Source organism: Scyliorhinus torazame, chromosome 6, assembly GCF_047496885.1.
Source record: "Scyliorhinus torazame isolate Kashiwa2021f chromosome 6, sScyTor2.1, whole genome shotgun sequence".
NCBI lineage: Eukaryota > Metazoa > Chordata > Chondrichthyes > Carcharhiniformes > Scyliorhinidae > Scyliorhinus > Scyliorhinus torazame.
This window is the reverse complement of record NC_092712.1, coordinates 107,556,828-107,583,572: the sequence shown is the minus strand read 5'-3', so window position 1 is coordinate 107,583,572 and position 26,745 is coordinate 107,556,828. Positions and strand designations below refer to the sequence as shown.

The following is a 26,745-nucleotide window of genomic DNA, read 5'->3' as shown; positions in this document are numbered from 1 at the left end:
ACATAGATAAGCTGCAGCGCTGGGCTGAGAGGTGGCAAATGGAGTTTAATGCAGAAAAGTGTGAGGTGATTCATTTTGGAAGGAATAACAGGAAGACAGAGTACTGAGCTAATGGTAAGATTCTTGGCAGTGTGGATGAGCAGAGAGATCTCGGTGTCCATGGACATAGATCCCTGAAAGTTGCCACTCAGGTTGAGAGGGTTGTTAAGAAGGCATACGGTGTGTTAGTTTTTATTGGTAGAAGGATTGAATTTCGGAGCCATGAGGTCATGTTGCAGCTGTACAAAACTCTGGTGCGGCCGCATTTGGAATGTTGCGTGCAATTCTGGTCACCGCATTATAAGAAGGATGTGGAAGCATTGGAAAGGGTGCAGAGGAGATTTACCAGAATGTTGCCTGGTATGGAGGGAAGATCTTATGAGGAAAGGCTGAGGGACTTGAGGCTGTTTTCCTTAGAGAGAAGAAGGTTAAGAGGTGACTTAATTGAGGCATACAAGATGATCAGAGGATTGGATAGGGTGGACAGTGAGAGCCTTTTTCCTCGGATGGTGATGTCTGGCACGAGGGGACATAGCTTTAAATTGAGGGGAAATAGATATAAGACAGATGTCAGAGATAGGTTCTTTACTCAGAGAGTAGTAAGGGTGTGGAATGCCTTGCCTGCAACAGTAGTGGACTCGCCAACACTAAGGGTATTCAAATGGTCATTGGATAGACATATGGAAGATAAGGGAATAGTGCAGATGGGCTTTAGAGTGGTTTCACAGGTCGGCGCAACATCGAGGGCCGAAGGGCCTGTACTGCGCTGTAATGTTCTATGTTCTATGATCTAGGCAGGGTGCTCTGTCAGAAGGTTGGTGCAGATTCGGTGGGCTGAATAGTCTCCTTCTGCACTGCAAATGCGCTAGAAAGGCTGCTGGCAAATCTAAACATTGGTTGATTGTTCAAGTTGATTGTCCCTGGACCGGCAAACGAATAGAAAGTATGAAAGTGTAGTGCCCTGATAATAGAGAAAAATAATCGTGTCAGAAAACAATCACATACTACAGGAGCTATGGGAGAAAGACTCCGATGGTGTAATAGGGAAGACTTGTAGTCTCTGCAGATATAAAGGTGCATGCAATGGAGGTTGTAGCTTGACTAGATTAGACAATGAAAGAAAGGCCATAAAACAGCCTTATAACAGAACTAGAAGCAGACGTCCTCTTGATAGTGACGTTTTGTTGGCTGCCAATAAACTTAAGCAAAAGCTAACAAGAGAAGCAAAAGAAAGGGAGTTAGATAATTGGGAGGATTTGGAGATTATTTGGAGGCACCAGACAAGGGGACAGCCAGCCTTGCCACAGAGTGGATTTATAAGCTTATGGGGAGGCTGGTAGTTAGGGATTTTGAAGAGTGATTGTGCGACATAGATGTTAGAATGGGTTCTCCTACGACTGGAAAAGTAATCTTAAAACCCCTTTTAGCTCTTTCGGCCGCATATTCATGGGAGTGTAGGTCAAGTGACATAAAAGCAACAATTCTGCAGACTGATGCTTTTCAGAGCGAAGTGTTTCTGCCTAAAGTGGCAGCAGATGCAGAACAAAAACTAAGAAAACTAAACAAATGCTTCCATGGCCTGATTGATGTTTCCACGGTCTGGTATTCTTTTGGTGAGATCAGTTTGCTGAAAGTAGGTTGTGTTAAACTAAAAGCAGGTCCTGCAATGTTTTATTGGAACCATCAAGGAAAACATCCAGGCATCCTCATGATGTATGTTAATAATTTCTTATGGGGTGGTACTGCAGAATTTGAGAAATGTGTTATTAATAAGGTTAGAATAGATTTTAAAATTGGGAGGCAGGCTTGTGGACCTTTATAATAAATTGTTTTAGGTGTTAAGCCAGTGGATCTTAAATAATTTTAAATTAACAATCCTATTTCGAGAATATTACTCCTAGCCCAGTTAATTATACAAGAAAGAGGATGCAATAGAACACAGTGACAATATATAGAAAAGGCATAATTATAAATGGGTTATAGAAGCAAAGAGACCTGGGTGCATATGCACTTAAGTCATTGATGGTAGCAGGACAGGTTGAGAGCATGGTTCATAAAGCACCGTATCCTAGGCTTTATAAATAGAAGCACAAAATACAAAAGCAAGGAGATTATGTTAAACTTGTATAAAGTTTTGTTTCAGTTTTGGGTGCCTCAGTTATATAGATTGTCATGTGAAGTTCACTGTTTCCTGGGAGAAGAGAAAGCTGAGACGAGATTTTATAGGGGAGTCCGGACAGGGGAGATGAGAAAAAACATGCTCCCACTGGTGGAAGGGCCGAGAATGAGAAGATGCAGATTTAAGGTAATTGACAAAAGATACAATGGAGAAATTAGTAGAAGCTTTTTCACATAGCGAGTGGTTAAGATCTGGAGTACACTGCCTGAGATGTAGTAGAGGCTGGTTCAATTAAGGCACTGCAACATGGTGATGCAGTGATTAGCACTGCTGCCTCACAGTGACAGGGACCTGGGTTCAATTCCAGCATTGGGTGACTGTCTGTGTGGAGTTTGCACTTTCTCACCGTGTCGACGTGGGTTTCCTCCAGGTGCTCCGGTTTCCTCCCACAGTTCAAAGATGTGCAGTTTAGGTGGTGTTACGTGGATAGGACAGGGGAATGGGCGTAAGTATAATGTGCTTTCACAGCATTGGTGCAGACTCAATGGGCCAGAAGACCTGCTTCTGCATTGTAGGAATTCTATGAATTCATTCAAGAGGGAATTGCATTATTATCTGAAAGGAAGCATGTGTAGGGTTATAGGGAGAAGGCGAGAGAGTGGCATTAGATGCATTGCTTATTTGGAGGGTGGGCACAGATTAGATCAAATGCTGTGACTCTGTGATATCTAAAGAAAAGGAGCACAATTATGAATCTTGCTTGGTCAGTAGAACTGTTTGCACATGCAGATGAGAACAGGTACCAGTTTTGATGTATTGGTGTTAAGTACAATGAAGAAACACCCCGAAATAGAGAATGTTTTATGGGAAAATAAATATTTTAAAACTTAAATCTGAATAAATATGGACTTAAGTTCCTACCCTTAGGTGACTGAGAATATAAAGCTAGTCATTTTTTGGCTATGCTTCATGCACTCATCTTCCGAATGGGAATTCTAGTTATAGAATCATAGAAATCCTACAGTGCAGAAGAAGGCCATTCGGCCCATTGAGTCTGCACTGACCCTTCGAAAGCCCACCCTACCTAGGCCCAATTCCTGCAACTCCACCTTTAATGATGGCAAATCCACCTAACTTGCACATCGTTATTGCTGCTGGTTTTATAACATTGCGTGTTGGTGAGACTGGGAAACATTATCCTTTATATTGGGAAGTTCTTCTTTACTGACCAAAGGTAGCTCTGACCCACAGAACCCTGATCTCCATCATGGGAGGGAAAGGAGGCTGATCTCAAATCCACCCCAGCCAGGCAGGGATCAAAGCTCTTGCTGGTGATACCAATCTGATCCACAGCAGCCCCCCGTCTGGCTGAGTCAACTGCCCCAAGGGCCTAAATTACCTTTATTTGCATGCTTTAGCCTGGAGCTGTGGTTAGTGATGGTGAAGCTCCAATTTCTTCCCATCACATGGCTGAACAGGAATCTTCCCTGCACTTTCTGCCTGTGGTGTGTGTATTTTGGAAGGATTTACAAGTTGATACCTGACTGGCTGTGCTATGAACATACTTTCCTTGACCATCAGGTCCTGGAGTGGGACTTGAACCTGGAGCTTGTTAAAAGTACTTTTGCAGCTGAAACAGTGGCTTGTGTGCAGCTAGTGAATGTGGGATTCCAGTTGCTAAATATTTTATGTTATATTCTGAACAATATGCATACTGAACGTCGCGTGCTCATTGAATGTTACATAAACAATCAATCCTTCGACCATAAGACCATAAAACATGGGAGCAGAAGTAGGCTACTCAACCCATTGAGTCTGCTCTGCCATTCAATGAGATCATGGCTGATCTAATAATCCTCAACTCCACTTTCCTGTCTTATCCCATAACCCTTGATTCCTTTGCTGATTAAATATCTGTCTACCTCAGTCTTGAATATTCCTAACGACCCAGCCTCTACTGCTCTCTGCAGTAATGAATTCCATAGATTTACTACCCTCTGACAGAAGAAATTCCCCCTCATCTCTGTCTTAAATGGCCGACCCCTTTGAGATTATGCCCTCTGGTCCTAGACACAAGAGGAAACATCTTCTTAGCATCTACCCTGTCAAGCCCCCTGAGAATCCTATATGTCTCAATAAGGCCACTTCTCATTCTTCTAAACTTCAATGAGTACATGCCCAATTTGCTCAACCACTCCTAATAAGAAAATCCCTCCATACCCGGCATCAAACTCGTGAATCTTCTCTGGACTGCCTCCAATGCTAGTATATCTCTCTTTAGATAAGGGGAGCAAAACTGTTCACAGTATTCCAAGTGTGGCCTAACTAGTGCCTTGTATAGCTTTAGCAGGATTTCCCTATTTTTATACTCCATTCCCTTTGAAATTAAGGTCAACATTCCATTTGCGTTCTCAATTACCTGCTGAACTTTCATGCTAGCGTTTTGTGATTTGTACACGAGGACCCCCGAATGCCTCTATGCTGCAGTTTTCTGAAGTCTTTCTCTGGCCCGGTGGCACAGTGGTCAGAACTGCTGCCTCACAGTACCAGGGATCCGGGTTTGATTCTGGCCTCGGGTGACTGTGTGGAATTTGCACATTCTCCCCGTGTCAGTGTGGGTTTCCTCCGGGTGCGCCCTCCTACAGTCCAAAGATATGCTGGTTAGGTGAATTGGTCATGTTAAATTGCTCTTTCGGGAGGAATAGGTCGGGGTGGTCTTTCGAAGAGTCAGTGCAGACTCGATGGTTCAAATGGCCTCGTCCTGCACTGTAGGGTTTCAATGATTCTATAATTTAAATAATATTCAGCTCCTTTATTCTTCCTATCAAAGTGTATAGCTTCACATTTTCAGACATTATATTTCATTTGCCAAGTTTCTGCCCACTCACCTAACCTGTCTATATCCGTCTGTAGACTCTTGGTGTCATCCTCACCATTTCCCTTCCCACCTATTTTTGTGTCATCTATCAACTTGGCAATAGTACATTCACTTTCCTCGGCCAAGTCATTAATACATATTGTGAATAATTATGGCTCCAGCACGTATCTTTGTGCCACTCCAGTAGTTACACGTTGCCATCCTGAAAAAGCTCACCTTATCCCAACTCTCTGTCTTCTATTAGTTAACCAATCCTCTATCCATCCTAATATACTATCCCAACACCATGGGCTCTCATCTTATTAAGTAACCCTTGTCGAATACCAAATTCTCTGTGAAAATTGTGAAGGAGAAAAGGTTAAGGATTGACCTAGTAAACTTAAAGCAAATTGCTGCATGGATGTAGGTTGTTTTTGTTTACAAGAAGAAATGGAAGTGTGAAGAAATTGTTAACGGTCCTGGAGGAGAGGTGTCTCATATTGTCATGCTTTGTCTGGAGTTAATTTGAGTTAATTTGCTTGGAAATTTTGGTTGTGTTTACATACTACATTTTTTTTATTTAAAGGAAAAGTAGGGAATCTGTTAATTGTAATAATTATATTCAATTGGATGCCGGTGGTGGGCATTAACTGGGGAGTCACATGTGTTTCTATAGAAAGGAACAGACTGAATCTGTGGTTGGTGGATTAGGAAGTGCATGTTTGTAATGTGTATCTTTGCAAATATATGCTTATGAAAGTGTGCATTAAGTTTGGCTCCAGTTCTACCCTTTACCAACTGGCTTTCTGGGGCATAACACATTCATATATCAAGCCTTGGACACCAGGCCTCAGCTTTTGGCTTTTCTCGCCTGTTATAACCCATATGAGACCTATAGGGTAGAAGCAATTAGTCTCCCTGTGAGCCCCATTGAGTACAAGCTCACACGCAGAGGGGCGGGGAGCCCATGGGCACTCTAATGACCTTCAGTATAAAAGCCGACCAAGTTTGGCACCGACACTGTAATGATATATATAATCTAAGGAGAGTAAAGGGTTAACAAGATGGTGTTCATGTATATCAACACAAAATAGCATCACTAAGTAGTCTTATAAAAGGCTGCGTCTCTAAGCATTTGGGGAGAAGCTGATGGAGAAGGATAGTGTGAGGTTGAGTTAGAGTGTTGGTTGTATTAGAGAGACATAATAGATTACTGTAACATAGATTCAATACTATTATTTGTTAGCTATTACTCAGTAGAGTGTGCGAACCATTTAAAATAGTGTAAAATAAACTAGCTTTGTTTTAAATACATAGCTTAATGTTCTTTGTAAACAGTATGGGTGGGATTCTCTGACCCCCCCGCCGGGTTGGAGAATCCCCGGGGGCCGGCCTGAAACCCGCCCCGCCGCTACGACACCGGCTACCTTATTCTCCGGTGCCAGTTTTCGGGCGGGGTTTCCGCCGCGCCGGTCGGGGGCAGTTGGCAACGGCCCCCTGGCAATTCTCCGGGCCCCAATAGGCTGAGCGGCCGTCATTTCCTGGCCAGTCCCGCCGGCGTGAAATGGATATGGTCCGTCATGGCAGGACCTGGCTTGGAGGCCAGCTAGGTGAGTCCTTGGGGAGGGCGTGGGGGGATCCAGCCCCGGGGGGTGCCCCCCAGTGGCCTGGCCCACGATCGGGGCCCACCGATCTGCGGGTGGGCCTGTGCCGTGGGGGCACATCTTCCTTCCGCGCTGGCCTCTGTAGGGCTCTGCCATGTCCGGCGCGGAGAAGAACCCCCCCTGCGCATGCGCAGGGAACACGTTGGCCGGTCTGCGCATGCGCGGAACCACGCCGGCGGTTCTGCGCATGCGCCAACTCGTGCCGGCCCTTCAGCGCCGGTTGGCACGGCGCCAACCCCTCCGCCACCGGACTAGCCCCCGGAAGTGCAGAGGATTCCGCAACTTCCAGTTGGCCTGACGCCGGAGTGGTTCACGCCATTCTTGGCGCCGGCTTTGGGCCATCCCATCAATTGCGGGAGAATCCCGCCCGATGACTTTTGGCTATCTTGGAGAACAATACAAGGAGCATTACAGACACCTCAGACCTGGCTGGGATCTGAAGAGTATTGTACATATTATTACTTTGTAATAAAACTAGTTTCTCTTTATCTACTCGCCTCGGACTCATCTGTGGTCACCAAATCACCACTACTTGCACAGCCTCAATGTTTCACTTAATCAAAATTCTGAAGAAAGGCTGGTAACCAATGTAGTACTCAAAGTGCAATCAGGCAAGGGTGCTGCACAGCTTTAAGTTGACATCATCTGGCTTATATTGAAACGATCTGGCAATATAATGATGCTTTCTGTCCCTGTTGTGTATTACTGTCTGCAGTGATTTGTTATGTTAACTGGCATTTTGCTCAGTACTTCCCACACCCCAACATTGCTTCTCTAAGCAGGCTTTTTGCGCTAGAATGTTGAGAATTTTGCAATGTTGTTCCAAACGTTTTAAAAACATAGAGATTTGTGACATGCTACAAATTTATTGCTTGCTCCAGAATTGGAAATGTAACAACATTACATAAAATGTGAACTTTGCAAATTCAGACCATAGGGTTCTTGGAGCAACTGTTGACTTGTGTATATATATTTTTTAAACTATACCCAAAATGGTAGCTTTTAAGTTGAGAAAAGACTGAAGCTAAAGCTTAGGAAGTAGCAAAGAAAAACAAACTTTTTTTCATGACATGACTGTAGGCCAGAACGATTGGGAACGCATTGCCATCACTTTAACAGGAAGGACATACCACAGGGATTACACCCACACATATAACCAGAGCGTTTATTAGTTGGTGTATTTCAAAATGATCAAAAGCGCATAATTCATGGTGTGTCATTGAAACCAGAAAGAAAAATAAAGCATTCGGAACAGTCTGGGAGTTTTTAAAAACTGAACAGTGACAATATGGGTAATTTTATGAGGAATGAACTAAAGATAGTTTGGGTCGCTTTTTAAGAACAAGGGAACACATTATCCCTTCGAAGAAATTGCTTTATTTGTTTTCTGAAGATGGCAAGGTGGATGGAAAAATGTTTTCTCCATCTGGTTAGTCTGATTTTAATTAGCTGGAAATAGAAAAGAAAATGTAATTCCCCTCACAGTTTTCGCCTAAAATTTGTGACTAATGTATTATCGTTTTTAACTGTAATATTAGTTGTGATGATCTGTATTATTTCTTTATGTGATGGTATCCACTTGAGGTCTGTCCTGATTTTGTGATATATCTTTCCCCTTTCTTTTGAAGCATTTATCTTTTCCTTTGCTTCTCGCACGCTTTACTTTTATTTTCATGTTGTTTTAAAGTGTAAGACTGTGGTTGACCTCTGTAGCTTCACCACAATGTTGAGCCATTGTGTTCTTGCAATAGGGTGTCACGTCCTGAGCAAATCTTTCTGCCCATCACTGACTGGAAAATTAAAGAAAGACTTCAGAATGAGGAGCACATTGGACCAGTAGTTCAGCATGTTTATGAAGTGAGTTTTTAAAAAAAATATATGTTTCTTCTATTCATTTGATAGACAGTTGACGATTAATTGTAAAGTCATGGAATAGAATATATGGTGACAGAAGACAGGCTTTTCAGTTTTATATCAGTGGAACATATGAACATATGCGTCACACATGCTAAATGATTCATTGCAGGTTCGATAGGGGTCGGCGTGGGGTGGCCGCCGGAGAAACGACAGCACGGCCGCAGTTGGTGGGGTTGGGGGGGGGGTCACAGGATCCGTTGAAGTGTGCGTGCCGGGGGGGAGGGGGGTTTGGGGATGGGCTGGGGGAGGGAAGGGGGGGGGGCCGGGGAGGGCGAGTGATGGGGCGGGTGCATGCCAGGGAGGAGGTGCGGGGGTTGGGGGGGTGCGTGCCAGGGAGGAGAGGGGGGCGGGGTTGGGAAGGGTGCGTGCCGGGAAGGGGGGGAGGCCGGTAAGGCGAGTGGTGGGGAAGGTGCGTGCCAGGGAGGGGGGGGGGGGTGTTGGGGAGGGTGCGTGCCAGGGAGGGAGGGTGGGTGGGGAGGGCGAGTGGTGGGGAGGAGGGGGGGGGGGGGTTGGGGAGGGCGAGTGGTGGGGAGGGTGCATGCCGGGGAGGACAGGGGAGGGGGGCATGTTGAGGAGGGGGTCCGTCTGGCAAGTGCAGCTTGCAACAGTCGCGACCATGCAGCCCATGGCACCTGGCTGCGGGAGGGGGGGGGGGGGGAGGGGGATGGGCAATGGTGACTATACCCCCGACCCCCTGCGGGTTGTTATGTTTGTAGTTACCCAGCGATGTTGGCCGCCGTGGTGGGAGCCGCACTTCTACATGTTGCCCTGGGGGAGCAGATGCGTGCCAGGGAAGCAGCGGAAGCTGAGGAGCGTGCCGCAGAGAGGCAGGTGGTAGCCGCCCAGGCTGGAGAGCTGCCCGCCCGAAAGGATGAGGAGGAGGAGGAGAAGGTGGCAGTGGTGCCACGGCGATGGAAACGCCGGATGAGGCCCCATGTGTACCGCGCTCGTCGTACCAGGACCTAATGGCCGGGCATGCAGGAGGGGACTCTGGATGAGCCGGGAGACCGTCGCCCATATCTGCCATTTCATGGCACACCTGACAACGCGTGGAACTGGGGGAGGACACCCTCTCCCCATGGCCGTCAAGTTTACGGTGGCCCTGAACATTTCTGCCACGGGGTCATTCCAGTTGCCGAGTGGGGACCCGTCCGGCATCTTGCAGGCATCGGTGCACTGGTGCATCCGTGCAGTCACAGGCGCCCTGTTTGCCATTGCAGACCGCTACATCCACTTCCCTGTGGACTGGGCCAGCCAGGATGCTCAGGCAGCGGGATTCACTGCCGTGGCCAGGATGCCCATGATCCAGGGGGCGATCGATGGGATGCACGTCGCCGTGCGCCCACCTGCACGGAAGGGGACCTACTCCACGAACGTGCAGGTGGTCTGTGACCATCGCTTGAGGATCCTGCACATCTGCGCCCGGTATCCAGGCAGTGTAAATGACTCATTCATACAGGCGCAATCTTTCATCCCCTCCATGTTCGAGGGACGCCCCACCCGGCTGAGGGGCTGGTTGCTGGACGGCAGGGGTTACCCGTTGCGGTCGTGGCTGATGACGCCTATACGGAGGCCACAGACTGACACGGAGAACCGCTACAACGATGCCCATACAGCAACCAGGGGTGTGATAGAGAGGTGCTTTGGGCTGCTGAAGATGCGCTTCCGGTGCCTGGACCGCTCTGGAGGGGCCCTCCAGTACCCGTCAGAGAGGGTCGGCCACATCCGATGGGCTGGAGGAAGAGATGGGGGAGGAGCATCAAGACGAGGCGCAGACCTCCCCAGATGAGGAGGATGGGGGCAATGTTCAGGACAGACGGGCTGGACATGGACAGGAGGCTGCCCACCGTTACCGGCTGTGCCAGTGGGCACGGGACAGGCTGATAGCCGCCCGGTTCACGGACTAGGGGGGCGTGGGAATTGCCGAGTATGGGCACAGAATGCACACCACGGCACCAGACTACCACCCTCATCCTCACTCCACCACCCAACACCAAACACCCTCACCCCACCCACCCAACACCAATCACCCTCACCCCACCCACCCAACACCAACCACCCTCACCCCACCCGCATGCACACCACCCCTCCATTGCACATCCACCTGTAGCACAACGGGCCGGGCTCACATGGTCGCCGGGGGAAGCGGGTCTATTGCAGGCCATGGAAGATGATGACAACCCGCTCTGCGATGAACTCTGGGCTCTACATCGTTGAACAATGTCTGACCCATGGCCACAGTACCACGCTCCACCGGGACCGTCCCTGCATGCGGCCGTGACACTGCAGCGCACGGTCCGTGCGTCTGCCCAGGGGAATGGTGAGGACGACCCGGGGGGAGAGGGAGGGCACACTCACCTGAGGCCAATATTCTATCACCCCTCACACACACACTGGCGCTCACCTCAGACCACACCCCCACACGCATCAGACATAGCACAAAGGCAGCTTCTGTAGATGTGATAGTGATTTTAATAACAAATAGTTCATACACGTGCCCCAGCCCCTATAACTAATCTGTGCCCTGCACCCGTGCCACCTTACTCAGTGTCTAATTTTTTGGCTTTACGGGCCCTATGGCTACGTCTAAGTGGTTCCCCAGACGGTGCAGCAAAACTGGAGGTGGACTCCTGTGATTCCTGCCCTGTGACTGGGGACTCCTTCGGTGGCCGTTTCCTGGGGCGGCCCGGCCTAGATGGGCCAGGGTGCAACTCGGGCGACTGGGATGGCGAGCTGCCAGCCTGTCCTGCCCGTTGCCCACCAGATGTACCTGGGACGGAAGGGTCCGAGGTGTCCTGATGTTCCAGGACCTCCCCTACAGGGGGACCCGGAACAGGCCCCAGCACCTCCTCCTCCCTCAGGGTGCCCGACGGCCCCAGGGCCTTTACATGGGTCGGGGATTCGAACAGACCGAGCATCCGACGCCCCCCCGACACCTGGCGCTGCCAGTCCTGGAGGCCCGCCCTGGTATCAACAAGGGTGCAAGTTTGCAGCCATGGAGCTCAGGGAGTTGGCCATCCCTGTCTGTGTCTGGGCGACGCCGGCCAGCACCTGGGCAATGGCGCCGATGCCCTCAGCGATGGCCTGCTGAGACTGGGCCACGGCATTGAGCACCTCTGCGATCTGCTGCTGTCTCTGGCTCATGGCTGCCTGTGAGAGGGCAACTATGTCCTGGGCCACGGACGCCGCCTGCACGGAAAGCCCCAGGCCTCGCATTCTGCGACCCATGTCTCACACCGACGCTCCCATTGCCGTCGCGAATGCCGTCACACCGCTGCTAGCCCATTCTCGGCCGGAGAATTTGCGACGTTCTGGCGGGCCTGACGCCGGAGTGTTTCGCGCCGTTTTTGTCGCCGCCCGTCGGGCCATCGCACCAATTCCCGGAGAATCCCGCCCCTGGTGACTGCATTTTATTGGGCTCCATCAAGGACTTCGGATATTTACATTAAAACTAATTTCACCTGCATTACGATTCAAGTCAGGCTGGAATTGACTGCGCACTGATCCAGGGTTTTGTGATAGGGTGGAAGTATAGTGTGTCAATATTTTGCATTATTATGCAAAGACAAACTTTAATGTTTGGACACAATCACAATTGTTGCTTTGTATGTTCATTGGCGATAGAATGTAGAATATGTTTCTTCATAAAGTAGCTTAGTGATTCATATTCAGTTTAGTCTTCTCAAATGTTTACTTGGTTCAGCTTCAAAGAGCTTGAAGGCATACGTGCACAAAGGCAACAAGTATCTAGTTCCAATCAAAAGGAGATATTATTGTTGCGTCTGTGTGTTATACAAGTATATAGTTAGATATTGGGAAGTTCAAGTTACTTATAAAAGTGACTACAACCACTGTACCTGAGAGAGTGTCTAAGGAGAAACTCGAACCCCCGCCGGGTCGGAGAATCGCGCCACGCCGCCCTGATGCCGGGACGCGATTCTCCGCAGAGAGGTGAATCGGCGCCATTGTGGCCGGCGTGGTTAGCGCGGTGCCGGTCGGGGTATGCGTCGACTCTCCAGCACGGGCCGGTGTGCCGATTCTCCGGCCCAAATGGACCGAGCGGCCGTCATCAAAAAGCCAAGTCCCGCCAGCGCCATTCTAACATCCTCTGAGCCGGCGGGACCTCGGCGTTGAAGGGGCCGGGGGCGGCCTGTGGGGTGTGAGGGGTCCCAGAACGGGCGCCAACGCCGGAGTAAGACACTCCCGTTTTTACGCCTGCGTCGGCACTTAGCCGCCCGATGGGAGAATCCCACCCCGGGAAATTTGTAACATTGGGAAGAGAGTTACTCCAAGCTGTTTGTTGCATCTCCTGGTGCTTGAAGACAAAGTGGCACAGACAGCTACGGGAGCATTTTATCCATGCAACTAGAGATGATGGGAGGGTAAGAAGAGATGAAAGTAATAAATACATTTTGAAAATGTACTAATTATGAATATTATTGGTGTGTGCCACATATTAACTTTTGGTCAAGAAACAATGAATAATATGTGGCACTCATTCAACATCAATCAATATCATCTGATGGATTAATTGTATTTGAACTTTCAATGTGAAGTTGGATTTCCTGTTCAGTCTCTATTAATTTAGGAATCATTTAGAATATTACACTTATATAAGCTTTTTGGGAAGACATTACTTCACTGCTGTGTAAAAAAGTTATGTTGGCCGTCTCTAATGTATGTTATTGACATCCTGCTATTAAGTATTAAGAGGAAGGCATGCAATGTTATCTATTTTCAAAACATTTGTTCAGCTACACAACAGTGGGCCGAGTGCAATCAGTTCTGCAGTCATGGAAGTGCGTTGGCCAAGTAATTACCGAGATGAATATCTGCTATACATCTTGCAGCTAAAGACAAACGGACCTTTACACTGCCACACGAATGCTACAATTAATCCACTACAGTTAGAGGTAGGTATCACTTTACTTGTTTCTGTGAAGGAATGTGAGGTGAAATCAAGCACTCTGTGCTCAGATGAAAAGTCTCTCCACTGTAATGAAAATGGTGCCGGAGACCCAAAGCTGGAAGTCATGCCCCCGAACACAGCCCCCACCATTTTTTCAGGGAGGGAAGGGGACAAGTTGTGGTTTCCAATCTGTGATTCACAGAAGAAACTGCACATGTTAAAGTGCCTTCCGTCAGATCTGACTTTTGTTAGTGGGATTTCGAAAACATGAGCTGTGCACTTTAGACGTGGCAAAAGAAGGTCTAAACTTACCAGAATTACTTGGAAGGGTAGGGTGCCTTCTGGAGAACTGGGGTAACCTTTTGGAATGGTCCAGGGAATCTATAGGAGAGGTCATGTGCCCTTTGAGAAGGATAAGGTATCTTTTGGGATTGTTAAAAGTAGACGCGAATATGTGTAAAAATTACATAAACTCACCAGAACTGTCAAGCTCATTGAAGCTGTCAAATGGCGTGATCAAACTGTCAAGGCTATTAAATATCCTGCCCTTTAAATATCTGAAAAAACTGTCTGGAATGTTAAACACAGCGCTTGCTACTTCACTCTTGTCTGTTGAAATAAGCCAGAGGGTTATCATTATAGGATTAATGCTGCAGGACTGATTTCACAACCTATCATTGTCACAGTGGTGTGCCTGTTAGTCCACAGTTTGATTGTCAGCCACAAGTGCTTATAAATTCTTTGAAGTGGAATATGATTATGAATAGAAATGTTTGTTTTTATAAAAGATTAAAGGAATTTTATTCAATCTCAGCTTGGGTCCCGAAGTCTGCTCATGATGGATGTTGGGTAAGTTGGCATGAAAGATATATGGGCAAAGGGTGGTGTGTGGAATGCATGGGTTGGTTTGAGTTGGCACTAAATTGACATTGGGGCTATAAAGGGCCATTGGGGTGGATACACGGGCATAGATTCACATGGAGGGTATAAGGAACCATGGGGTGGGTGGGGGGGGGGGGGGGAGCATGATGTTGCATGAGTCAGCATGGATGGGAAGCGGGGAGCTTTGAGAGTTGAGGGCTGTTTTTTGATGGGGTTTTTTCCACAGTGCCAAGCCACCAAGGTGGGTCTTTTATCCTAGCCCGCCTCTTTGCACCCAACAGCCCTTGTGCTGCTTCCAAACTGTTTCTGGTGGCGACGGTCCCGAATTCCATTTCATTCCGTGCCTCCAGATCAAAAATCTGACCATCTGGGACACTTTTTCCAGGCTTGGCATTGCGGAACTGAGAATTGTCCCAACATTTTGCTCCCAACTCGGAAGCGAAAATTCAGGCCAACATCATCTCAAGTGAAAATGAATGAGAAATATAAATATTTATGGGATTTGAATATTGGAAAAATAGCAACTGCAACAAATTCAGTAGATTAATAAGATTTCAAATATAATATATATCAATAAGCACACACTTGCCTTGAGAGATGAAGGGGAATTGTTTTTCCATCTGTACCAGCAGGAGTTCATAGTGTGCAGACTCAACTCGACTGGGAAATGTAGATTGTATGGTCAGTGCAGATTTATTCTTGTAGCACGTTTAACAGGATATAAATCATGTGAAATTGATTAGATACTGTTCATAATACATTTTACATACTTATAATGTAACATGGTACAATGCAGAAATAATATATAGGTTCATTGGTGAAGATATTTTTCAGATTTGAGACATGGTAAAAGAGCAAAGGAACCAGATGGCTTTTTGCCCAACTTAACTTGTGTTATTATTACTAGCTACACTGTCGTTACTTTCTTTCTAATTCTCACAGTCATGCAAGTTGGGTAATTTCCTGTTGTACTGCATAAAAATATAACCTGACTGATAGTGCTGACAATGGACGTGTGTTCCAATGAATTAATAACCTGCTAGTGTTTTAATGAATATGTGTCCAATTTTCAGATTAAAACATGAATGTTGCTAGAAAATAAAAATGAAACAAAGATGTTCATCTGCTTAACCACACAAGCAATGATGCTTAACTGTTTTTCTTAAAATAACATGGTTACAAAGTGACTAGTTGCTGAGGTCAATTTCTCTCTTGACCATCTGGGTATAAAGAATCTCCTGGGGAAGAGTGCAGAGAGGTGAATCAGACACGAGGATTGCATATCCATAGCAAGGTCTGCCTGATAATACTCCTTTCTGAGTCTTTCCCAGATGATGTTTATAACAACAGTAACTTGTATTTATAGTGTCTTTAACATGCCAAGGTGTCACCTTGGCACCAAACCACAGAAGGCGATATTAAGACCGAAATGATAGGTTTTTAAAAGAGTGATTTAAAGAAGAGAAGCAAGTTAGAGATTTTGAGAGCTTTAGGGAAGGAACTTCAGAGCTTGGTGTCCAGGCAATTGAAGGCATGGCTGCCAATGATGAAGTAATTAAAATTGGAGGTGCAGAAGAGGCCAGAATTAGAGGAGCACAGATATCGGACAGTGTTATGTGATAGAAAAGTAACATTGAAACAGATAAAAAGAATCTAAAGTACGGTTCTGATGCCAGCCTTGTTATATAGTGCAGAAATGCTCCGCACCCTCCACCGCCAGGGAATGCTCATAAAGCATATGTGTTGGTCATTTTTTATTTCAATATGTCATAGATTGATCTGCATTTAACTTCGTCTCCTACCCACATATATATTTTGCCTGGTTCATTTTATGGGTCCTCAAAGATGTCTCCTTAGATTGAATGGACCTTCCAGATATAAATGAGAAATAATGAAGATGAAATACCCATTCAGGTGTACCCAATACTTATTCCTACCCCACCCTCACCACCCCATCTAACCTCTGTAGCAAATGCTCATTGTTTGCTATCCTTCTGACAATTTTGTTTCTACTCCTAACTTTTATCCTGAAACCTTATCAATTTAAATTTACCTAACCTTTCCTTTAAAGCAAAGATTGCCCAATCTTGTAAATACTCACTGAGCAAGGGAAAACTGGCCACCTCTGGGCTGCTTTCCATACCACCTCGTGGCCTGGTTCAAAGCAGTATTGGCAGAAGCTTGGGAATAAGTTATTCATGCGTGTTTTCATTAGGTATAAAAATAGCATGGAGGGAACAAGTGACTCAGGATAATTCTCTTCAGGTTTTTCCTAACCTTGTTTTCTAATCTCCCGCAACAATGCAAGTTAGATCATCAACCTTACAGTTTGGGGTATCACTAGCTCAAACCATTTGCCACTCTATAACGTTATACATTGGTATTCCAATTCTACAAACTGTATTTACTTTCCACAAGTTGGACTTTTAATTCCTCCTTCCGAATCCTTGGGTATCTCCAGCCAAACTGGCAGGCAGTTAACAAGCTGAAAAAATGTTTGCTAATATTAGTTGTTAAGTGAGAAAATGTGAGCCTGCATGGCGAACAGGAATAAGAAGCCCATGACTACTTCAAATCATCCCAATTGTATCCTCGTGACCATTGCAGACCTATCAGTCCATAGGTTCTAGAGGCAGATCCTTGCTCCACCTTTCAATAGGCTCTGATGCCATTGCCAATGAGTGGTTGTGAGAATAATGAGCTGGGGGGATAGAGTATGTTCCCTTCCAACTTATTTCAGAATTCACATCTATGACATAAGCAGAAGAGATAGAAACAGGATTAGGCCATTAGGCCCTCCCGGCCTTCTCCACCATTCAATAAGACCATGGCTGATCTTTTACACTGAACTCCATCTTCCCACAACATCCTATATCCCTCAATTCTCTTTGTATCCAATAATCTATCAGCCTCTCTCTTGAGTATGCTCAAAGCCAAATATCCACTGCTCCCTGGGGTACACAATTCCAAAAATCCACAAACCTTTTGAGCGATACTCCAGTTTGAGAATCCCCAGCCAGGGGAAACATCCTCCCAGCATTTACCCTGTCAAGCACTAAAAGGTTTTACCTGTTTTGATGAAACATTTGAGTGTCTGCTGCTTGTGCTGCAATGGAACTGCAACATTAACAATTAAATACTGCCTCGTGGTAGTGTCTACATGAATGTGTCTGTGAATGGAGTTGGCATCACTTTTAAACTGGGAAGATTAGAATCCAAGCTCTGTGCCTATCTCTGTGCCAGGTTGGTCCTGGACTGCTCAATACTCCTGAACCCTGAGTGCAGGCTTTCTGGCAATACTGCCAATGCACCGAGAATTCCGTTGGGCATAACCATCGGTGTTCTTCTATAGGCTTCCCTTATCCAAGTGCTCATCTGAGTACTCTGCAGCATATGCATGTGCAACCGTGCCCTCTGCTGATCTGGCACTTATGCTGTGCATGCCCCCTGCTGTAGCTGCAGCCTACCCATGCCCTGTGTCTCACCATGTGCAAATCCTGCTTTTTTTAATCTATCCTCTAAGATATGAGCAGTGTCAGTAACTGTGCTGGTGTCTGCCTGTGTGAAATCCAGTGACGGTGTTGTGTCTACATCATCACCATGTTCTCTGCCTGGCCAGATTGCACCACTTAGTTCCTGGAAGGAAAAAGGCACAGTGGTATGGTTGTAATGTGGGGAGTATGGGTGAGGGTTATGCCATCTGCATTGTATGACTCAGTAGGGAATGTAGCATGAGGGAGAAGTGGGATGTGAGAAGGAGGATTAGGTATGTTATGTTCAGTCTTTCCAATCACATCCCTGACCATAATTTCGACAATACGCATCCCAATAATGTCTCCTTCATGAGGCTGAGACCATGTTGATGCAACATTCCCCTCTGTTGTTACTGTTGCGTGCCACCTTGTCCTGCAGAAGAGAACACAGTGCAACAGTGAGTGCTCTGAATTCAATTAGCTAACGTTGCTGTCATGGCCGAATATCTGCCAGTGTATGCAAGCTGGGATATGAGGTCAGCAGCAATGAGTGAGGGTGAGTTGATGCCATGAATGTTAGATATGAGTCATGATTGATGGAGATTTGTGTTAGTTGAGATTGAAATTGTCTGAGGTTACTTGATGGGGTGTGACATTTGAAATAACTCATTGACCTTAACCACTCATGTGAGGTCATTGAACTTCTCACAGCACAGCATCCAGGCCCTCTGGGCTTAACTGCAGGAATTGATCTCCATGTCACTCTTCTCCCCCAGCCTTTCCAGCATGTTTCTGATGGGCTTTCTGGCCTCCTATGTAGATGGGACATCTCCTACTTTTCATCACCTCCACCAAGATCTCCAATGTATCTGAGAACCATGGAGCTCATTCTCTCTCATATTGTGCTATTATTCAGTATTTCACAGATGAAAATCACTTGTTACATGAGTGACAGGATCTACTGCATCCACAAAGCACCTCCCCTTTCACAGAAGCAGACTTGCTTTCATCAGTATATGCTAACATTAAGTGGTGCAAGGAAGTTACCATTTTGGGCCCCCTGCTGTTGTTTGCAGCCAATGAATAGCATAGCTAGTGCTGACATCATGTAGCAATCATTCTGGTGAGCAGGCAACACCAAGTTGGCTGGCTGCCTGTCGTATCTTGAACAATTGCGCATTGCAATCCATTCATCTGTGTTCAGGGGTTGTCCAATTTAGCTCTTGTGCATTCGGTTCTCTCCTGTCACATCCTACCTGATCTGCTGATTATTTCCAGTATTTTTGTTTTTTTGTCATCTATATTCATCTGTTTTTCTGTAGTTTTGCACACATTCGCTTTGTTTTTATGTCTCTTTTCAGTCCGAGGCCTCAATGAAAATGAAGTGTAAACAGTATAACCTCTTCAGAACGTTCAGTCATCACTGAAGAATCTGAAACATTTGTAATCAATTAAAATTATTTCAGCAGCATCATCAGTAAATACAAGCAGCTTTTGGACATTTGGTCATTACACACCAGAACGCATTTAGCTGGAAAATGTTTAACTGCTTAAATACTGTGAGACAATTTTAGCAATCAAGGATTTAATCTTAAATCGTTTCTACAGTCACAAAAGTGAACTGCAAACATCTGACACTGTATTGTTATAAATATGTATAATAAAAGAATTGTCACAGATGTTTATGCCTTGGCTAGCACCTCTGATCAAAGGAACTTCCACCCACCCCACATGGCATGCAGTGGTGGAGATTGTGGTGATATACATCACTGTAAGTACACAAAGGGTTAATGTGCATACACTATACCTAGCTAGACACTAGAGGGAGCACCAGAGACATGACACACAGACAGTCAACCAGTAGGTCAGTAAGATAGGACACGACCAATGGGTATTCACGATATACACAGAGGTGACACTACCACAGGGGGGCATTACACCAACCCATATAAAAGGACACATCACACATGCTCAGTCTCTTTCCAGTGGAGACTCTCAGTGAGGACAGACACAGGGTTGATTGAGCATCACTCCCACCACGTGGATTGTAGCAGACTGGTTCGTCAGTCTGAGTAGTTATAGAAGGATTAACAGTAGCGTTGAATCCAAGTAGGAGAATTGTTAACAGTAATAAACGTGTGAAAGCTATCTCCAAGTCTGAACCTTCCTTTGTCAGAGTGCACATCAAGGAAGCAGCTTATGCTACGACAAGAGCATAACAAAACATGGTTCCAGGAGTGAACTGTTAAAATCCATATAGTTGCAACTCAGCGAACAGTGACAACCAGCAACAACAGCCAGGCAAGATGATGTTTGGGATTCCGGTTCCACAACCGCTCAGGTACCAAGGCAATCTCAGTGAAAACTGGCATTGGTTCAGGCAGAGATTCGAGATCTACCTGGTAGCGTCCGGCCTAGGTGGCACTGTGGATGCAGAGAAAATAAAGCTTCCACTTACCATCGCAGGTCCAGAAGCAGCTGAAATGTTCCAGACCTTCAAATACTCAAAGGGGCAAAACAAGGGCTACTTCCAGGCAGTCCTGGACAAATTCCAAGAATTCTGCGAGGAACATACAAGAAGAAAAGGTAAAAGAGGCGCCAAAACTCACCGCGGGGTAGGCTTGTAGCAACGAACGGCAGTTTTGAATTGCAGCCATCTTGGAAAAGGTGCTGCACATGCGCAGTTGCGCGAAGAGCACACAGAACGGGAAGGTCCGTTTGCGCATGCGCGAGAAGCTGCTCATGCGCAATTGAGAACAAGGCCCCAAGTAAAGGACCAGCAATCTGCGCATGTGCAATTGCTTCCTACACACTACGTCACAAGCGTTGTGACATCAAAGGCACCGGACCACGCCCACTTAAAGGGGAAATGTCCCAAAACACGGGGAAAAAAATCTAAACCCGTAAAACCAGATTCTTTCACCTGGAACCACAGTACAGTGCCTGAAATTCAACCAGTAGCTGAAAGTAACCTCTGCAGAACCCTGCAACAAGCAGTTAGCACCGCCCAAAGGGATGATACAGTCCTTGAAGACTATGACTCAGACCTTGAATTCTTCTTTGGACATCGCGAGCCCAATGCCAGCTCCGACACAAAACGTGATGATATGGTCTTGGAAGACAATGACTCAGATGAAGCTTTCACCTTGGGTGGCTACCCCAGTACCAAATCCGAACCGCAACTAGATGTGTTGCACATTGACGACCCCGATGACGAGTTCTTCGGATTCGAGGATCTTCAGCCCAGCAGATATGACATCCCGACGCGTGAGTGCAGGATTATGCTGCGGCCTGACACTAAGAGACAGAGAGCGGTACAAGCCCACAGAGAGCGGCCTGCCGCCACACAGAGAGTGGTCCATGCACCGCGAAGGGTCTCCGACTCCACACAGAGAGTGGTCCATGCACCATAAAGGGTCCAAGCCTCCACAGCGAGCTCGTGGGCAGACTTCATGAAAGGAGCAATGCAAGGCTCCACAGCGCAGTCCTTGCATGAACAAGAAGTGACTCGAGTGACACAAACCTCCACAGCGAGCTCGTGGACAGCCTCCACGATAGAAGCAACGCAAGACTCCAGAATGCAGTCCTTGCATGAACAAGAAGTGATGACAGTCTCCACAGCGAGACCAATGCACAATTCCACACAAGGAACGCTGCAAGACTCCACAGAGGGAGTGACACAAGCCTCCACAGAGAGCTCGTGGACAGCCTCCATGATAGAAGCAATGCAAGACTCCAAAGCGCAGTCCTTGCATGAACAAGACCATGAGGGTCTAGCAACGTCCTCTGAGCAACCAGCAGCAGACAATGCAAGTCTGCCACGCTCAAGGGTATAGCAAGCAGACTATGACAGTCTACCACGCTCCAGTGAACAAGAAGAAGACTCTGACAGTCTACCACGCTCAAGTGTACAGCAAGCGGACTATGACAATCCACCCAGATTATTTGAGCCACCAGAAGAAAACTCTGACGGCCTACCCAGCTCAAGTGAACGACAAGAAGACACTGAGGCTCTACCCACTGTATGTGAGACAAGTGACAACGGCATCCCACTTCCCATACCAGATGTGCAACGTGACAGACCTCAGCTAGAATGTACAGAGGCACTCGACAATCACAGTGAGACTACTGGTGACTCCGGTGACACCACGTTACTTCAAACCTCATTCGCTCGAGCCTCTCCACAAGCAAATGTATTCCTGAATGTTTTGACCCCAGATGGGGAGCATCACGAAACTTCAGAAGATTCAAGTGAACCTGAAATGACTCCGGACGGGGAGCGTCAAGACACCAAAGCTGATTCAGGTGAACCAGAAAGGGCTCCAGACGGGGAGCATCGACAAACCAAAACTGACTCAGGTGAAACAGACCAGACTCCAGACTGGGAGCATCGACAAGCCAAAGCTGATTCAAGTAAGCCGGACATGACTCCAGACGAGGAGCGCCGCAAACTCAGTGACGGCACGCTCAAGGAAACAGCAGATGCCACACAGGACGCTGACACGAGTAACTGTGTGAAGGACTCGTATTATCCACAGCGTGTGGTCCTTGAGCGCAACAAACACGACGACAAAACCAACCAACACAAAAACCACATCAAAGACAATAAGAAGAAGCGTACCAAAGGCAACAACGTCAACAACAAGCACGACAAAAACAACACCAATGGAACTACACCTGGTACGACATGGTACAACCCTGCCTTTGTGGGACGCTGTTACTGCTCAGCTCAGTACAATGACATGCCATGGCAGGACGATGCAACTTACCAATTCACGTTTGCTGCACTACCAACATGCAACCTTGCTTTCAGGACAGATGCCATCAAGAATTACCACCACGGGCGCCCTCGAGGAAGTAGGTCGCAGGTCGGATCGCTCCCGCCCTAGATGGGCAAACGGACCTGTTTCACAGGATTTTCTCGGGACCTGACGACCTGAGTTGGTGGATGAGATGAAGTGAAGAGGTTTTCCCCCCGGGGTATGGACAGTTGGACCAGAAGTGGTCGAGTGGAGCGGCAAAGGTCGAAGCAGGAGCAGTGGGGACCCCAGACCGGGCAGCGAAGCATGGCGGACGGCAGGGACCAGGGAGCGGAGGCTCACTGGCCAAGAGAGCAGCAGATGGAGTTTTTTAGAAATTGCTTCACCAAACTTCACCAAAGAGGGACACGTTGGACCCAATGAGGGCGGTGATGGACCGAATGGTCGAGGCACAGGCGGTCCAAGAGAAGGCGCTAAGGGAGGTCGAGGTGAAGCTCTCCACCCAGGCGGACACGGTAACGGAGGTGGAGGAGCTGAACTCCCGCCAGAGGAGGATGCAGGAGCAGCTTGAAGAGCTGGGGAATAGAGCCAGGAGGCAGAACCTGAGGATCGTGGGCCTCCCCGAGGGCTGTGATGGATCGGATGCGGATGCATACGTGATGGGTATGCTCGGGGCGCTGATGGGACCGGAGGCCTTCCCTCGACTCCTGGAGTTGGATGGGACGCATAGAGCCCCCGCAAGGAAGCCCAGGATGGGCGACCGACCGAGGGCCTTGGTGGTTCGCTTTCACCGGCTTGCTGACAGGGATTGTGTGCTGCGATGGGCCAAGGCGGAGAGGAGCAGCAGATGGGAGAACTGCGAGGTGCACATCTACCAGGACTTGGGAACGGAGCTGGCCAAGAAGCGTGCAGGATTCATCAAGGTAAAGGCAGCCCTCTACAAAAAGCAGGTGAGGTTTGGAATGCTGTATCCTGCGAAGCTTTGGGTTACATTTGAGGAACTCCATCACTACTTTGAGACACCAGAACAGGTTTGGGCCTTTATTAAAGAGAAGAAGCTGGACTTGAACTAGCCACATTAGTTTAGTTGAACACGTGGGGCATGGGCAAACAGAGCTGATAGGGGAAGTGCCTTACTAATATGTTTATTCTTTCCCACTGTTCGTTTTCAATATGTTAAGGCTTTTGTATATGGCCTTCTTTTTTCTCTGTAAATGTTACAAATCTGTTTTAGATAAAACATTTCCAAAAAAAAGAATTACCGCCACAAGCATCGAAAAAAAAAACGGAGTTCAAATCCGACAATGAAGTGATTTGATCACTTCTTGGTTCCTTCAGCACAGGGATACTGATGGCGTTTACAATGCAATGCCACCATCAACTCACCAACCAAACAAGAAGGCCACTCAACCATAATAATTAATGAACTTTGGACTCATGCATATGATTTGGACTTATTGTTTAATGATCACTGTTATCATAACTTGTGCAGGGTATCACTCATCTACCTAGTTTGTTCAATTTTCTTTAACACTGTACAGAAAATATGTAACACGAAAAAGGGGGGATGTGGTGATATGCATCACTAAGTACACAAAGGGTTAATGTACATACACTACACCTAGCTAGACACTAGAGGGAGCACCAGAGACATGACACACAGACAGTCATCCAATAGGTCAGTATGATAGGACACGACCAATGGGTATTCACGATATATACAGAGGTGACACTACCACAGTGGGGCATTACACCAACCCATATAAAAGGACACATCACACATGCTCAGTCTCTTTCCAATGGAGACACTCAGTGAGTACATACAGGGTTGATTGAGCATCACTCCCACCACGTGGATTGTAGCAGACTAGTTCGTCAGTCTGAGTAGCTATAGAAGGATTAACAGTAGCGGTGAATCCAAGTAGGAGAATTATTAACAGTAATAAACATGTTAAACCTATCTCCAAGTCAGGGTGCACATCAAGGAAGCAGCTTATGCTACGACAAGAGCATAACAAAACAGAGATAGCCCGGCATTGGCTGGCGGCAGGATCTTCTGATCCCACTGTTATCTTTCGCCCCCCCCCCCCCCCCACCCCCACCCCCTCACATACACACATACACTGCTTGGTAACATGCAGCGGGGGGTTTCTGTCAGCAGGACTGGAAGATCCCTTCAGCGAGAACGACTGGAAAATTCTGGCCAATACATCTCTTGAACCAAACCATTCTAACTATCTTGAAAAAGCAAGGCTGAACCAGGTAAATGAACAGAAGATATGTCCCACTACCAAAAAAATGTTCGCTATGTAGCAATCATCAAAGACCCCAGCAAAAACTAAAGAGTTACAAAATTATTCAGGATTCCACGGGAAATATAATAAAATTAGTGGAAACTGCAATCTTATCAGATCTTATCAGGTTTTTCTGATTGCCAATTGGGAACAATTATCTAAAGTTTAAACCAATAAAAACTTATATTACTGCTCCCAAAAACTGGGAAAATCTCTCACATTGTGGAAAAACAAATGTGGCGCTATGCAGAACGAGTTATATTTTTCTGACTATGTCGAGCCCAATGTTTCCGTGTCCACCAAACTCCTCCAGGTAGTCACCCAGAAACTAAAAGAAATTTGAGCAGCCCAGAAAATGAATGTTGAGTGTGCACAGATATGAGAGCACAGCTTTACTGGATGGCCTGTGTATGTTCCTAGCAATTGTATTCTGAAGCAGTTCTGATCAGCATCATCACCTTTGTCTTACAGATGACTTGTTACTCTGTAATGACCACATTTCCATTCCCAGGGTCCTCAGGCTAAACATTCTGAAATGGTTACGCCTGGTATCAAGTGCAAGGCTTGTGCCCGTAATTTTGGTGGCTGGCCAAAGCTATTGAAGGCACAATTTCCAATTTTATTACTTGCGCCATCCATAAACTACGCCAAACCCGACTGTGGGAGCACCTCAGGATGGACCTTTCTGCCTTCACAGATAAAACCTGTCTCGTCATAATGGGCTATTCATCTCAGTGGATGGGTGGGCGATTACGTACACACCTCCTAAGTCTCCTACAAACCCTTCGTCTATGCTTTCAGGACACAGAGTTAGAAAAGGTGCAGCATCCTCAGATGGAATCCTCCTGCACTGGCATCCACGGGCAGATGGCTTTGGAGGGTTAGATTGACTGCTCAGTTGACCAAGACCACAACCCAACTGATGCGCAATCAATTACACTCAAGACGAAGTGATTTCATAACTGAAGGCTTTAATCTACTCGAACCTGTTCCCCAGCAGCTTCGATACAGAAAGTGAAGGCTGCTGGGACGGCACCATCTCTTATACTCCGCCTTCAGGGTGGAGCTACGTAATACAGCCAATGGTAGACTCCTGGGTCTAACCAATGGTCATCAGCCTCTCGGGTACCGCAATATCTGGTACTACCACATTCACCCCCTGTTAAAAAAGAGTCCAGCGGGGGTGGTGGTCAGTGGTAACAGTCGCTTTTAACATGGTATGACCAGGTATGGAGGTACCGTGCTGTCGAGGATATTTGCAAAGTTCACAGTTAGAGTCACAGCGAAGCAATCAGTCGATCGGGTGGCCTGGTCGTCCTTCTGGAGCATCTGGGCTTCGGTGGTGATTCTGGTGGGGGTCCAGGTGGTTGCGACTCCGGGAGCGTGGTTTCATCCTCCCTGGCAGCTTCGTCACCCCTAGGCGACGCTGTTGGGGCAAAAGGTTGACACGGGGGGGGGGGGGGGGGGGCGCGGGCCTAGGCAGGAGCGGCGGGTGTACTAACCCTCCAGTGAGGTGCTGTGGGGGGGGGCAATGGTTCAGGTGCACGTGGGGTTCCGGCGGGCGCCAGGTCCCAAAGGGAGACCGTATCTTGCCGGCCATCAGGGAACGCCACATAGGCGACTGGGGGTTAGCGTGCAGCAGGTGGACCTTCTCGACCAATGGGTCCAACTTGTGCTCCCGCACGTGCTTTCGAAGCAGGATGGGTCCAGGTGTCGCTAGCCAGGTTGGGAGCGAGGTCCCGGAGGAGGACTTCCTGGGGAAAACAAGGAGACGTTCATGAGGTGTCTGATTTGTGGTTGTACAGAGCAGCGACCGGATGGCTTGGAGGGC

General features: G+C 47.3%; 1 protein-coding gene across 1 annotated transcript in view; it reads left to right on the top strand.

The window, feature by feature from the left end:
• itga8 (integrin, alpha 8) overlaps positions 1-26,745 on the top strand; it is a 328,234-nt gene that overhangs the window by 236,294 nt on the left and 65,195 nt on the right. Inside the window, exons 24-25 of the mRNA XM_072508666.1 lie at positions 8,431-8,536; positions 13,351-13,509. Of these exons, the coding sequence (XP_072364767.1) occupies positions 8,431-8,536; positions 13,351-13,509 (265 nt within the window). The remainder of the gene's footprint in view (positions 1-8,430; positions 8,537-13,350; positions 13,510-26,745) is intronic.